Here is a 16,389-nt window from a genome sequence, read left to right as displayed (position 1 = left end):
ATTATATGGAGTTCTCCTAACTACATATAATTTCAACTTTAACTAGTATAACAAAGAAAGGATACCAAACATGCCATCTTTAAACTCCAACACAGCTCTACGAATGATGCTCTCTCTTACTGGATCTACAGAAAATTTTCTACTTTTGTCACTGCTATCTTCTCGTGTTCTTATCCTCTTCAAAAGGGAAAAAAAAAAAAATTTAAGTTACAGTTATATAATTAACTGTAAGGATAGAACAAATTAGTTATTTCTTAAAAGTTATTGCATTTTTTTCTTTACAGAAGTGAAAAGTAAATAACAAATTATCTTTTTACCAATTACCAACTAGCATTACAAGGATGCAAAATGGAAAGATCAGCATGAATTCTATTTCCCTTTTCCTTGGTTTTAAATCTTCTGATCACAATATTTGCTCAGGTGATATGAACAAAATTATTCTTGTAAGGATGAAACCTTTTTCCTAAAATGTCATCCTTTATACAAACCATGTTATTCTGATAACTGTGATATGGCTTTTTTCAAAATAAAAATATAATCTATCATAACTGATTTATATCCAAAATCTCCATCTTCTTGTGACTACACTAAAGTTAGCAAAATAAAATGATGGACAAGAGCATACAAACTAAAGAGAACAGACTAAAGGATGGAAGAACATACAAATCAAATTGGGGAGGGGATAAAAGGAAATACCAAAGGACCATCTCTTTAAGACTGGTGGAAATAAAAAAAAATAATAATAAAAATAAAGATATTTAAAAAAAAACACTAAATATGGTTTCTTTCTTATTTTTAACATTATGTTTTTTTTTTTAATACTAGGGTATACTCAGCTAGCAGAACTGGACCTTGCCAAGTATAATCCTAACTGTAACGTTAATTTGCTGCATTAGTTTTACTTGTCTTTACAGTAACATTACTTTTGATATGAATGTAACAATTCTATCGGCATTTTCTTTTGTCTCTCCTTCTTCTTTTTCTTTCATTTGAATTGTACTCTGTTCAACTCTGTTCTGTTTATTTTGTATGTTCATGTCATTTGGTTTTTGGTTATCATTTGGTTTTCCATAATTATCTTATCACAACTGATTTAATTATGTTAATTAAATTAGTTGTTAACATAATTCAAATTCTGTGAATCATAATAAACAGAATTAATTTATGTTAATTCTGTTTATTATGATTCAGTTTAAGGTTAATTTGCTATTTTGATTGGTTTAGACCTGTCAATTGGTTGGGTCAACGTTACAAAATTTCATTTTTATGCTGTGTTCATTTTTTTTTTTTTTTTTTTTATGAGAACCCCAAACACGAGAGGTATTAGAACCTATAGTACTTAGTACCGTGCTTGGGTTTGAGGTTAAGAAGACAAAAGAAGATATTTGTTGACATTGGGCTTGAACTTCTGTAGATTGTAATTTTCAGGAAATACGTATGAAGGAAGGTTGTTCCAGAAAACGGCAGTTGAATGAATAAATGAGGAAGATGAAAAGTTGGTTCTGTGGGTTTGAAGTTGGACAGCAAATGGATGTTGGCTGGTGGCGGCACGTGTTCGGACTGTTTTGAAAGAGAGAGCAGGAATTATAGAAGCCAATTCAGAAGAACAGTGCCCATGGAAGTATCTGTAGAAGAGGCATGCAGCAGAAACAGTGCGTCTATGAGAAAGCGAGTGGAGAGACTCTGTTAGAGATGAATCATTAATTAACCTAACTGCCCTCTTCTGAATGGAATCAAGAAGCCTGAGAGAGGTTTTGGGGGCACCACCCCAGATGTGGGAACAATATTCCAAGGCAGGGCGGATCTGCGATTTATACACAGTGAGCAGCTGTTTGGGAGAAAAGTAATGCTGAGAGCGAAAGAGAAAACCAAGTTTTTTAGATGCAGAGGAAGCAATATTTGTAATGTGCTTGTGCCAAGAGAGATTAGAAGTCAGGGTAATCCCCAAAAGAGATATATCATTTTGCCTAGAAATCAGAGTGTCACTAAAGATAAGCATAGCAGTAGAAGAATCCTTTTTGCGAGATATAAGACAAGACTGAGTTTTAGAAGGGTTGAAATCAACTAAGTTGTCTTTGCCCCACTGGAGAATTACCTGAAGATCGGCATTTAAGGAATTGGTAGCAGATTTTCGAGAAGTTGAAGCTGATTGAGCAGGACAAGGTTTCTCAAAATGGAAAGTTGAATGCAATGTGCTATCGTCGGCAAAACTATGGATAGGATTTCCAGTCAATGGAAGAAGGTCATTGATATACAAGAGGAAAAGAGTGGGGGAAAGAACTGAACCTTGGGGGACACCGGCATTAGTGAAGAAGTTAGAAGACAGAGAGCCATCTACCATCACCCTCAGTGAGCGATCAGAGAGAAAACTGGATAACCAATTACTAAAAACAGTTGGCAAACCATAAGATGGAAGCTTGTTTAGAAGACCTTTATGCCAAACACGATCAAAAGCCTTTGAGATGTATTTTATTTTAACTATATAGGAACTGGTCATGGCATGTATTGTTACTGAATTTGCTTTGTTCATTATTTTCATTCTGTATTCAATATCATACAGTTGGATAGATGGTGACCAATGACTGAAATGTGATTCTTTTGAAATTCTTTTTCTAAGGAAGTAGTGGTTATGAGTTCCCTGTATTTACATTTTTTTAATTTCATTTATTGTGGAGGTGGATGTCTTCCTTTGGTGGGTATGCATCCTTCAGCAGAAAGTCATGCATTTCAGCTGCTGGGGGTATGGGGACAGCGGTGAGCTGCAAATATTTTAACACTGGCCTTGCAGTTATGCTGACTTTTAATATTTTTTTTATGATAAAATTTTAATATTGTGAATAAAAAATAACATAAAATATTTCCATGGCACAAATAATATAAAAAACTATCACAAAACATTCTAGAATACAAAAACAAATATTATATAAAAAAACAAACTATTATAGAAAAGGAACACAAAAATCAGATTACATGAAAAAAAATATTATACAAATATTCAATAAAAATTTATTCTAAAAACTGCCATATAGAATTTACTTCTTTATTAATATTTGTTGTCAATCTTCTGCTTTGCTCAATAGTGAGAAAGGATTACGAAGGAAAGATTTGATGTAAAGGTAAAGTGCAGCCATTATCAACCCACTGCAGGATGGAAGCTCCTCAACAATTCATGCTGAGGGAAATGGACCATAATCTGCCACGCTGGTCCAGTGTGGGTTGGCAAATCGACCGTATTCAGCAGTCAGGGGCTTGAACCCCGGTCTACTCAAAGAGCGTGTGCTACTGCACTCCCGCTCCTGACCACTCAGCTACGGACGATCCAGATCAAATTGAAGCAATGGTTTTCCATTTAGATTTATGGTCATCATATCTGCAACATGCTTAATTATCAAATATGTTCTTTGTATTGTTACAATATTATTCATTACGCTGAAAGCTTGCTCAGCTGAAACACTGTTAATCATAATGGTTTCAAGAATATTTCTGTTTTTTTTAACTGAAAAGGGAATTTCACTTGATTTTAAAGATAAACTGTCTTCAACAAAATTTCCAAAACCATTAATTTTTATTTCATATTTTATCAGAAAACTTCATTATCATCATGAACTTGGTCCAGCTTAGGTCTTTTAAGACCTGTTCCATTGTAGCTCTTGGAGGTGGTCTTGATCTTTCCATTGATGTCTTGGTCAACCCACATCTCTCTCTTGCCTGTAGGTTTGTAGTTAAAGGCTAATTTTGGGATCCGGTCTGGGTTCATTCTTTATATGTGGCTGATCCATTTTTTCTCATACCGTTTTATGTCATTTACTATGTTATCTACTTTTAATTTCTCACGAATATCTAAATTTATTTGGTGGTCTAGTCTTGTAAATCGTAATAATGGTCTTAAAAATCTCATTTTTGTTGCTTCTAGTTTGTGTGCATCTTTCTTATTTAAGACCCAAGTCTCACAGTTGTAGAAGAGGGTGATTTTGAAGTGATGTTGTGCAGTCGTAGTTTTGTTTCAGTTGTCATTTGTTTTCCAAAGTGGCGTTTAATCGTTCCGTTCATTTTATTATATTTTTGTAGTTTAGTGTGAATGTCTTTCCCTTCATTTGATATTAAATTTCCCAAATAGGTGAAATCAGATATTTGTTCTATATTTTTGTCATCAATAACAATTTTGACTCTTTGTATGTTTTTTCCACATAATCCCATTGATTTTTTTTTTGAGGTGGAGATTTTCATCTCATACTTTTTGCCTATTTTATTCAGTTCATTAGCTGATATCTGTAGTTCATCTTTGGATTTTGCAATTATAACTTGATCATCAGCATATAATATAGTTTGGATTTTATTCCTGTTGTTTCACTCCTTTATTGGTGTTAATTGGGTCTGGTAGTTGGCCATTAGAATATTTTATACAGACTTTTGAGTTTTTATATAGATTTTGCATTGCTTTCCGGAGTTGGGTTGGGATATTTTCTTCATGTAGAATCTGCCAAAATTTTTCTCGGTTTACATTGTCATATGTTTTTTCATAATTAATAAACAGCAGAAATGTTGGTAGGTTGAATTCTCTTCTTTTCTCCAAAATTTGTTGTAATGAGAAAATGGCATCTATTATGCTCCTCCCTTTTCTGAATCCACATTATTCTTCTTCTAAGAATTGTTCACTATATTTATTAAGTTTATTCTTTAGTATATTAGAGTATAGCTTTGAAGCAGTTGATAGCAGTGTTACCCCTCTGTAGTTGCTAGGGTTATTTCTGGAGCCTTTTTTGTGTAAATTGATTACTATTCCTGCTTCCCAATCTTTGGGTATCTGTTGCTTATGCCATATGATGTTAAAAATTAAATTTCCCAAATAGGTGAAATCAGATATTTGTTCTATTATTTTGTCATCAATAACAATTTTGACTCTTTGTATGTTTTTTCCATATAATCTCATTGATTTTGTTTTTGAGGTGGAGATTTTCATCTCACACTTTTTGCCTATTTTTTTTTTTTTTTTTTTTTGTTAGTTGTTGGCACATTGGCTTCTGTGGCCATAATGCACCTCCCAAAGTTTTTGCATTTTACTCTGATCCAAGCCCGAGGTGGATTTGAACCCACGACCTTTGGGTTGCCAAGCAGGCACTTTACCCACCTAGCTAGCCCAGTCGGCTTTGCCTATTTTATTCAGTTCATTAGCTGCTATCTGTAGTTCATCTTTCGATTGTTTAATTTTTAACTTCGATAAAGATTTTGTCGGTTATTACTTAATATCGGTAAGGGTATCCAATCCACGTGTTTTACAAGTTTTTGCAGCTCTGGCAAATGCGAAGTTTTTAGCAATATTTAGCGGCTTTATTGACTAATTGTTATATTAAATTATTTTCTATAAGTAGCTTATAGACCTAGTCAAGATCCTTGGTTTATTCTGAATTAAGATAGCAAGATTTTGGAAGTTAATTATTACTTAGTGTCCGTTGATTCACAGTTCGTAACTTGCTGCCATTGTTATACAATACAACATTATATCCCGTACTAGATAGCGTTAGCTTAGTATAGTATTATCGATTAATCAGTAAAATTTATTAATCTTGTTAAACTTCATTATCAATTAAATTGTACTTTAACTAAATACATATAACGACTTAAATTCTACAAACGTAACATTATTAATTAATATATAACTTGATACGGAAGTTATATAATGAAACTCGGAGATAATACTTGATACTGAAAAAAAAAAAAATATATATATATATATATAGTGTTATAACTACATTGGGATATAAGTTTAGGGTTATAAATTTGTATTGAAATTGAATTTTACTGGAAATGAATCGAAATCATGACTCGGACCAGAGCAGCAAAGCAAAAGGCTCAAGCTAATGGGAGTACTGTGGCTCAGGGGAGAACTGAGGGGGGGCAGCTGCACTCTCAATCACAGCCTTTTAAAATGCACTGCTTGCTTGGTGTTTGTGGAACAATCAGATAGGGGACTGATATTGCCAAGGGGAATGTCTTTGTGTGTGCACAATGTCAGGAGTGTGAGGAAATCAGGCGACAAATCAGCGTTATTATGGGCCTATATGAGAGCTTGAAGCACAGGGTGGATGTGCTTGAAGGATCTAAATTCAGGTGCCCATTAAGCTTTCAGCTGCCCAAATCAATTGCACTTGAACATCATGCAACACAGCAGCAACCCCCAAGGCAGAATGCACTGGTCCTATAGGAACTAGTACTTGTTGGTGACTCTACTGTCAGGGAAACAGGAAACACATTGTGTAAAAAGGATAGGTGGAACAGGACCAGGATATGTCTGCCAGGGACAAAGTTGATAACATTGTAGAGCAGATATCAAGGGCACAAAAGGTGATATTGTTGTACACGTTGACACTAATGATATTAAGAGTAAGAGACCGGCAGAATTACTTAACAAGTACAGGTCATTGTTGAAAAAAAGGCATGAATTAAGGTTGAATTTGAAAGTGTCTGCAATTCTGCCCAGACATGATAGGAGGGAGTATAGGTTGAGAGTTTTGTCGATCAATTCGGCCCTGGAGAGATTGTGCAAGGCTCAAGGGGGTAGAATTTTTCTCAGACTGGTCTGTGCTTGTTAAAAGGAGAGACTGCTTCTACAGGGATGAAATACACTTAATTAGAAAGGATGCAAGAATATTTGCTGATGCTATCGACGCAGTGTTAGGTGGGTCGGAAAAATGCTAGCTTGGGGGGAGATACACGGATTAATAGATAACAGTAGCCGCAGGCAGAGGTGAAAGAGATTCTTGCACTGCTTCTATTGGAATGAGCAGCAGCTTGGAAAACAAGATGCAGGGTATTTCAGAGATTGCTGGGAGTCACTGCGGTACAAGGAAACACATGGGTTGTGTTAGGGTAGTCAAGAATAGGAACAGGTGCATGTATACTTGCATGTACACCAATATTAGGAGTTTAGTAAATAAATTTGATGAATTTGAGGTGTCGGTCAAAACATCAAAAGCATATATTGTTGGGATATCAGAGATGTGGTGTCATACAGATATAAGGAATGCAGAATTGTAATTTGGGGAGTACAATGTGTACAGAAAGGATAGATAGGATAGGAAGGGAGGAGAGGTTATGCTGTTAGTTAAGAAACACATAAAATCGAAGGAAGTGCAGCTGGTCGACATCGCTGGACAGTGCAGTGTTGAATCAGTTGGTGTGACATAAGCAGTGGGAAATCAAAACTGAGAGTAGGGGTATAGGCCTAATGACTCTGATGGGTAAAATAAAAAACTGTACAGGAAAATAGAGTGGACCAGTAAATCAGAGTCTTATAATGGGGGATTTTAAATTCCGGGAGGCAACTAGAGGGAATAATACTCTTGATCTGATTATCAGTAGCGATTCTTCCTGCATTAAGAATCTGCAGATAAAAAAACCACTAGGTGGCTGTGATCACAGTGTGCTGAAGTGGGATTTATTCACAGAGGTAACTACCATTAAGGGTAAAGGGAAGGGTTTTGGCTTTCATAAAGGTGACTACAGAGGTCTGAGACAGCATTTAAATTCTATACGGTGGGACCAACTGATGATGTTACCAACAGCAAATTCAAAATGGGAAGCATTCAAAGAATTAATCTTGGAAGCTAGTAGGCTTTACATACCAACTAAGAAATATTGTTCAAGGTTTAGGCCTAAATGGAGGTCAGATGAACTAATTAGACATGTGGCAGAGAAGAAAAATGCATGGGATACATATAAATTAACAGGTGACTCAGAAGCCTATGATAGATAGAAACTGGTCTGTAACCAAGTCACAAAGGAGTTTAGACAGGCAAAGGCAGATGATGAGAAATTCTTGGCAAAAGATTCAAATAAAAACAGCAAAGAGTTCTTTACATGTGTAAACTCTAGAAGGAAGAGGGTGAATCAGATTGGCTTACTTGATATCGATGGTTTAACTGTTGATGATCCTGTTCAGGTGGCTAACAAACTAAATGAGTATTTTGCATCTACATTCACGCATGAGGAGTTATTAAGGGAGAGGAAAGCCAGAGGTGAACTAAAATCTGGCTGTGAGCTAGATGATTTTGTAATAACTGAGAGGAAAGTGGAGGAGAAATTGTTGAGGATAAACATAAGAAAGGCACCTGGGGTGAATGGGATCTATCCAGTTATATTAAAGGAGGCAGCAAAGGAAGTAAGCAAACCCTTAGCCATAATCATGAGAGCTTGCTTGGACGCAGGAGAGATACCCATTGGACTGGACATGTGAAATGTGACCACAATTCACAAAGGAGGATCAAAGGGCGACACAAGTAATTATAGACCTGTTAGTTTAACTTCTGTTCCAGGGAAATTAATGGAGGCATTGGTTAAAGAAGCACTGCAAGATGATCTAGACAAGACTTCAGTTATAGCTCAGACACAGCATGGGTTTGTTAAGGAGAAGTCTTGTCTGACCAATTTGATTGGATACTATGATGTGGTCACAAAGCAAGGGGATACAGGGTATAACTTTGATATCATATATTTGAATCTTAGAAAGGCTTTTGAAACAGTTGCACATGGAAGACTGCTGAACAAATTGCAGCAGTGTGGCATTGGAGGCAAATTGCTGCTATGGATAAAGGGATGGTTGAGTGGGGGAAGACAGAGTGTTAATCAATGGACACTGCTCTTTGTGGACTAATGCTATTAGTGGAGTCCCTCAGGGATCGGTGCTGTGCCCATTGTTGTTTTCTGTATTTATTAATGATAATGATGATGATGGAATATCAGGTTTAATGTCTAAGTGTGCAGAAGCCACAAAGATTGACAGGGTTGTTAATGACACTATGCTAATGCAACAGGATCTAGGAAAGTTTAGCAGATGGGCCGAGAGGTGGCAACTGAGGTGTTTAACTTTGACAAATGTAAAGTACTGCATATGGGTAGTAGTAACCCCAGAGTATTGTATCAACTGTGTGGTACTACAATGACGGTGGTAGAGAATGAAAAGGATCTGGGGGTAATTGTGCAGGCAGATATGAAGTTTTCTGAGCAGTGTAGATGGTCTGCAAGAGTAGCTCATGGTGTCTTGTCAATGATATACAGGACTTTTTCTAGCAGGGATAAGGAGGTGATTATTCCCTTTAAGACAATGGCCATGCCACTCCTTGAGTACTGTATACAGGTCTGGAGGCCTCATTTTGAGATGGATGTAGAGCTGTTGGAACGAGTACAGAGAAGGGCAACAAGATTAGTGAATGGGACAAAGGGTTGCTCTTACAAAGAAAGGCTTAAGTTTTGCAGATTACAGTGTTTAGAGAATAGGCACCTGCAAGGTGATCTGATTGATGTGTATAAAACGTTGAATGGCTTGAGCATGCTCAATGTTGATGTGATTCTTCATCTTGCTCAGAATAATCACCTGAGAGGGCATAAATTCAAATTAAGGAAAGACAGTTGTAGGATAGATGTGTGGAAGTTTGCCTTTAGCCAGCAGATAGTTGACTGTTGGAACAGACTTCCATCTTTTGTTATGGAAGTTGATAGCCTAAGGTGGTAGATGACTTTCATCAACCGGTGAAATACCACCACTTTGCTTATTGGAGGCTTGAAGTGGTGAAACCCATGTTTAGTCTCTAGAGCAAAGTTTCCGGCATCCCCCTCCCTCCATACTTCTCCTTCAACCCATGCATGGTACTATAGGTTTTGATACCTTTCGTGTTTGGGGTTTTCATAAAAAAAAAAAAAAAATTTAAGGCTGAGTTGGACAGGTATTGGAATGAAAGGAGGGGTGAAATCGGAGCGGGTTTTTTTTTTTTTTTGGCTGATGCTGCATAAGCTTGCTTTCTTGCATCGTATGCCTCTACTAATGCTAATGTTAATAATTTTAGTAGTGCATTTTTACTAAGGTGCGACCATATTTAAATAGTTCTACATTCAAATTGTTTATGCCTGGGCTTTTTCAGTTTTTGTAATATTAACTGTAGTTCTTCCATTGTTATATTTCCTTCCTCTTCAGTTGCCAAAGATTCATCTTCCAATTCCCTAGTACCAGAGTTATACCATAGTTTGAAATAGTGTTGCTTCCATTCTGCTTGAGAGATGGCATTGGTTTATATTTGATCATTTGTGTCTCTGTGGGCCTGTGATATTGTGTTCTAAGGATTTAAAAAATTTATCCCAGTCGTTGTTGTTGTTGTTGTTTTTGGTTTTTAGGAGCATTAGCAACTAAGGCCATATTGCTCCAGGGATATGCGGTGGTCATTCCCTGACCTTTCCACATCCTCTGTATTTGGTGGTCACGGGCTTGAACCCCGGTCTAATCAAGAAGCATGTGCTACACACTGTTGCTCCTTCCCACCTGGCTACGGAGGCGGCTTATCCCAGTCATCTCATTGGATTCTTCTGGATAGTTTTCTGACTTCTGCTCTAAGCTTTTTATATTTTACATGTAGATGTAGGTCTTTAGTTTGTAGGAACAGTTTATAGGTCTTTTTTTTTCTCACTGATTGTTCGTTTCAATTCTTCATTCCAAGTTCTTAGCCAGTTTTTATTTTTTATAGATTTATATCCAAGACTTTCTTCAGCAGCTCTGAGAATTGATTTTTTCATGTTTGACCAGATTTCCTCAACATTATCACTTTTATCTCATTTGAGTTTATCGTTCATACAGGAATTTAGTGCTTCCATCTTGCAACAAATGCATTTTTAATTTTTTAGTAGTTTTTGTCGGTATTTTCTTCTTTTTATTAAGATAATTTCTTTTTATTTTGAAAGCACTTTCTACTAGGTAGTGATCACTGTCAATTTCACTGCCTCTAATTTTGTCATTTAAATTTTCATTAATGATAATATAATCTATTATAGACTGTTTTTCTTGCTTCCCATGTGAATTTATGGATATTCTTATTTTTCTGGCTTTCCATGTGAATTTATGGATATTCTTGTGTCTGAAAAAAGTATTTGTGATTTTAAGTTTATTAAAAATGCAGAAGTCTATCAAGCATCTTCCATTATTGTTGACCACAGGTTCACCTTTTGATCCTATACGTTTATCTATTGATTGAACACCAACTCTTGCATTAAAATTTCCTGCTAGTATGAGATATTCATATTTGTTAGTTTGGGCTATGATCTCTTATAATTCATCATACAATTCTATGATTTCATCAATGTTGTTTTTTACTGGTGTGTAAATGCCAATGATTGTTATTGTATAAGATAGAATTTTTAGTCTTAATTTCAATATTCTGGATGATATCCAAGAGTAGTGTAATATTTTGTTTTCCCATTCTTTCTTTATTATAACAGCAACTCCCGATGATGCCCACATTTCACTTGGTATTCCTGAGTATATCATTATGAAGTTACCTATTTCTTTTTCTTCTTTTTTGTTTCAGTAATGACTGCTATGTCAATATTTCTATTTTCTAGTTCCATTGTCAATTCATCTAATTTATGATTTATTCCCCTAACATTCCAAGTTGCTACTTTAACGTCCTCAATTGTAGTCCTATATCCATTGCCTAGGTCGTTATCCTTGAGTTCCATCCAGTTTTTTCCTTTGAGCTTATTTCGAGTAATTGGAATGTCCCCCCAGATAGGTTACCAGCATTTCACGGGGTAAATCAATTGGTGGGGCTGCCACCTTTTAGTCTCTAGACAGGCTTCAGGTACAGCATTTCCTCTGTATGTTATTTGTTATTTTTTTTTATTTTTTTTTAATTTTTTTTTAGGAGCATTAGCAGCTAGTGCCATATTGCTCCAGGGGATATGCGGTGGTCATTCCCTGACCTTTCCGTATCCGCCGTATTTGGTGGGCACGGGCTCGAACCCCAGTATAATCAAGAAGCATGTGCTACACACTGCTGCTCCTGCCCATCTGGCTATAGAGGCGCCCTCTGTATGTTATTTGTTATTTGGTTTTTTTTAGGAGCATTAGCAACTAAGGCCATATTGCTCCGGGATATGCGGTGGTCATTCCCTGACCTCTCCGCATCCTCCGAATTTGGTGGTGACGGGCTCGAACCCCGGTCTAATCAAGAAGCGTGTGCTACGCACTGCTGCTCCTTCCCACCTGGCTATGGAGGCGCCCCTCTGTATGTAATGGGACAGTTATACCGATGGGACAATTATTAGAAAACTTAAATTTCTTATTCGTTTTTCAACTTCTTGCCATGGAGATGAAAGTTCTTTCATATTCCACATTTCTGGGTAGCATATGTTTAAAAGTTTTTAAATTCCTCATCGTCAATGATATCATTATTTTTTTTTTATTTAATTCAAAATTACTTTGTTGCGTTAATAACCTGTCCTTCAAGGATAAAACAAAGCAGCTTAATAACTTGTCATGAGGTAATTTTTTGAATGTGTTCTTACTTTTGATTTTGATTCCTTCAAATTCTTTCAACTTCAACATGCTCTCAATTTTAGCTTCATAATTAATTTCCTTCAGAATTTTTCAAGTTATTAAAAGCATTGATATTTCAAATAATTAATTTATCTGCTTTTACTCAAGTGATGCTGTGATTTGTAAAGCTTCTGAAAGGTAAAAGAGCTCCTGCAGGATGTCAATCAGTAGTGCTAAATCATTCCAGACTTAAAAGTAGATTTAATAATTCAGAATATTTAACTTCTGATTCAAAATGTTTGCACAAAGCAGGATAATTCCTCCAAACCGCAATTGCTGTCTGCAAGCTACAAGCTGCCCATCATGGCCTGAACACACGACTGATCTTTACAGTTTCCACATCAAGTTCTTTAGCAATCATTCTTAACTCATGCTGGTTTTTTTGGAGATTGGTGATTATTATTTATTATTATTATTATTAGCTATATGGTGCTAGGAAGCCCGAGGCTTATGCTGCACCAGCCAAAAAAAATTCCCAAGTTACCCTGAGAGAGAGAGAGAGAGAGAGAGAGAGAGAGAGAGAGAGAGAGAGAGAGAGAGAGAGAGAGAGAGAGAGAGAGAGAGAGTCAGAAGTAAGTAGAAGGAAATCACCAAGAAAGCAAAGAGAAGAATGATGAAATCCAGCTCAGGACCCTGGGTGTGCCAAGCCCATACTCACCAGATGTGAGCCCCTGGGGTAAATGCATACAGTTTGTTTTTTTTATTATTATTATTGCCTGTAAGCAATTATATTTTAAAGCATTTTATTCACAGTGAGGGCCTCAAGTAGTTTCAAAATATGTCAATATTTCATCTTCGGAAAGTTTATTTAATATCTTAGTTGCCTTAATCCGGGGGGGATTAAGGCAACTTCACCTCAAATTCATCAAATTTGAGGCTTCAGCAATCAAATGTTTCCAACAACCTATACAACAGTTTAAGGTCATATTTAACTGGCAGAAAAGTCCAAGTTACCAACAGATTCCAGACAGTGACTAGGTACATTGATCGAGGCCGTCTGCAGGGCTCTGTGCTTGGCCCTTTCCTCTGGTCTATTGTCCTGGATGAGTTCCTGGGCATGGACCTGGGAGGTGTTGAGCCCTTGGCCTTCGCGGATGATCTTGTCCTTTTAGTATGTGCTAACACCAGGATGAACCTGGAGAAAATGGCAAATGGAGCACTGGTAAAACTTCAGAACTGGGCAGCCCTGCACAAGCTTACCATTTCAGGAGAGAAAACAAAATCCATACTCCTTAAAGGCAGGCTACAAATCACAAGACCACCTACAATAAAATTAAACTTTACACCCATACAGCTGCACACTGAAGTCAAGCTCCTAGGTATCTTCTTAGACTCAGGGCTTACCTTCCACCACCACCACCTAAAGTATCTAGCCAACAAAATTCAAAGGTACAGTGTTATGATAAGGCGGGTCAGCAGGGCAGACTGGGGGGCTGAAGCACAAAGCTCTTACTCTCATATACCAAGCGGTATATGTGCCAATTGTGAGTTATGGTGCCTCCATCTGGTACCGAAAAGCCATCCTAGCAAGAAATAAACATAAGCTGGATTCAATCCAGAGGTTCGTGCTCCTTTCAATTTGCAGGGCATGCCACACCGTCAGCACCCCTGCTCTGCAGGTATTAACTGGATGTCAGCCACTATACTTAGAAGTGGTTAAAAGAGGGCTTTTTTATCACTTAAGGAAGGAAGGGAGTTCCAACCCAACTGCTTAATTTTCAACTTGACACCACAAACGGCACCAAGCAGGAAAGACAACGGATAACCCAACATCTACAAGAGATATGGCAACATGACTGGGACACTACAACAAAAGGGGCCATCACAAAACGATTCCTTCCATCTATAAGTTCAACTCACCCAGAACCTCCACCCTGGTTTTCGCATGGCCTCCATGTGACCTTTATCATCACCGGCCATGGATCCTTCCAACAAAAACTGACAGCCATGGGAATCAAGAATGATCCACGTTGCCATTGCGGCAAATTGGAGTCCTGGGTGCACCTCATGTATGAGTGCCCCAGCTACAACAACATTAGGCTTAAACTCCTCACCACAATACAGAGAAACCCTCGCAATCAAGAATTCACTCTGCTACTCGAGGAAGATACCTATAAGGCATTAACCACCTATGCGCAGGAAACATTTACACTTAGGCGAGCTAAGATTGCAGAACTCAGAGCCCAAGAACTAAACTGGACTGACGTGGGATAATTCTCCATCCCCCCCCAGAACAACACAGACATGATCATGCTAACCCTAATAGGGTAGGATCTATTGCAGGCACCATCCAAGGTGCGGGATTCTGGCACTCCTCGGAGTGTGGGATTTAAGTCTTCGCAAACCCGAAATGGGTAGGCTATACTGCTGGCACCGAACTAGGTGCGGGATTGCTGGCACTGACCACAGTGCGAGATATACAGGCATTATGCCATTGGCAATTACACAGGGGTACCTGTCCCCTGTGACTTTTAAACTCACACCCTTTCCTATACTTCGCCTAAACTAGGGTGGATTTATTCTCCCCTGTCAACCCACCCAAATTCATTCCCCTTCTAATCCTCTCTTCTTCTATGCCCCTCTCTCTCTCTCTCTCTCTCTCTCTCTCTCTCTCTCTCTCTCTCTCTCTCTCTCTCTTTTTTAATCGGTTACTTTATTTACTTATTTTATTTATTTATTTTTATTTTTTATTATTATTTTTTTATTTTTTATTTTATTTTATTATTTTTTTAAAATTTATTTATAATATATATATATATATTATATATTATATATATATTTTTTATAATTTTTTTTATTTGGTCTCCGTCAGGAAGCTCAGGCAACCCTGGCAGAGGCCAGCCAGAATATAATGGGCAGCCTGGCTCACCTCCCAGTGGTGGGCAATGTGGGGTTCCCTTAGGGGCCCTGCGGCTCAGCAGCCAGAGACAGAACAACAGAACATAGCACTACTCTGTAACAAACCAAACACCACACTTTTTCTGGCTTTTACAGAGATTCTGTAATTCTTCACAAAGTACCATGGTGCAGATGTGGGAAACCACCGGTAGCACCTTCCACAAAACACTATGACCAGAATAGATTCACTTCAAAACGTCCAATTTAATTTTCAAACTCAGTTTTTTTCTTACCTTTGTAGTCATCGTACCATATCCAGATGTTGTTGCTTTTTCATTCTTATCCACCATTATTAACTCTTCGAAAATGTAACTGTGTTGCACTAATTTTGATACAATGGTCGAGTAAACTGTCCATTACAGATGATGTCTAACACTGTACTGAGTGATGACTACACTTCGGATAAATGATATAACACAATATTACAAGTAATACTGCATATTCCTTAACTTGATAATTTTTTCAAATGTTAATCTAAGAACTAGTAACAAGTCACTTTACTGCAATTAAATTAGCGTGGGACAGAATTTTACTGAGCATGGGAAATGTTTTAATGCTGTTTTGCTATTCATTCTCATACTTTAATGAAACATTTTCATTAAACATGCCAAAAATTCAATCCATAAAAGAATCCAATTCAAAAATTCGATCTGTATGCTGGTAGAACAGCGTTATAGTGAGATATGGGTTATATAAGGGATAATATAAGAACAGCATTATAGCAAATCAGTGTAAAGCAAACCGCATTATAATGAGAGCCTACTGTACTGTCCAAAATATTGGAATCACTCGGATATTCAGTTACTGTGACCATGAAACATAAATAGGAGAAATTTACTGAAAGGTGTGGATCACTCACTTCTCCAAAAAACAGATGACTGCTTACCAGAGTAAAGGGGAACCATAACACAGGTTGACCAGAGATTATTATTGTGTGTCATTAAATACACCTTAATCGTCTGACTGGCTATGGAAAGCATATTGACTAGCTCAACTTCTCAGTATGTGAGATAGGTGGCTGCATAGGTTTTATGGGCAACACTAACATTGCGGAATGGTAATCCCTTTAACCCTTAATTCACATTTTCCAATTGCCTAAAGGCCAGAAGTGGGAACAATGCGTACAGAGTTAA

General features: G+C 37.2%; 1 protein-coding gene across 1 annotated transcript in view; it reads right to left on the bottom strand.

Moving 5' to 3' along the window:
- The window catches only part of LOC150081122 (succinyl-CoA:3-ketoacid coenzyme A transferase 1, mitochondrial-like), a 233,504-nt gene that overhangs the window by 66,322 nt on the left and 150,793 nt on the right, over positions 1–16,389 (bottom strand). Inside the window, exon 10 of the mRNA XM_090380930.1 lies at positions 66–177. Coding sequence (XP_090237056.1) covers positions 66–177 — 112 coding nt within the window. The remainder of the gene's footprint in view (positions 1–65; positions 178–16,389) is intronic.

This window comes from Mastigoproctus giganteus, chromosome 9, assembly GCF_048544385.1.
Source record: "Mastigoproctus giganteus isolate SK-2022 chromosome 9, ASM4854438v1, whole genome shotgun sequence".
In the NCBI taxonomy this organism is placed as follows: Eukaryota; Metazoa; Arthropoda; class Arachnida; order Uropygi; family Thelyphonidae; genus Mastigoproctus; species Mastigoproctus giganteus.
The sequence above is the reverse complement of the archived record's forward strand: the minus strand, read 5'-3'. Positions and strand labels throughout refer to the sequence as shown.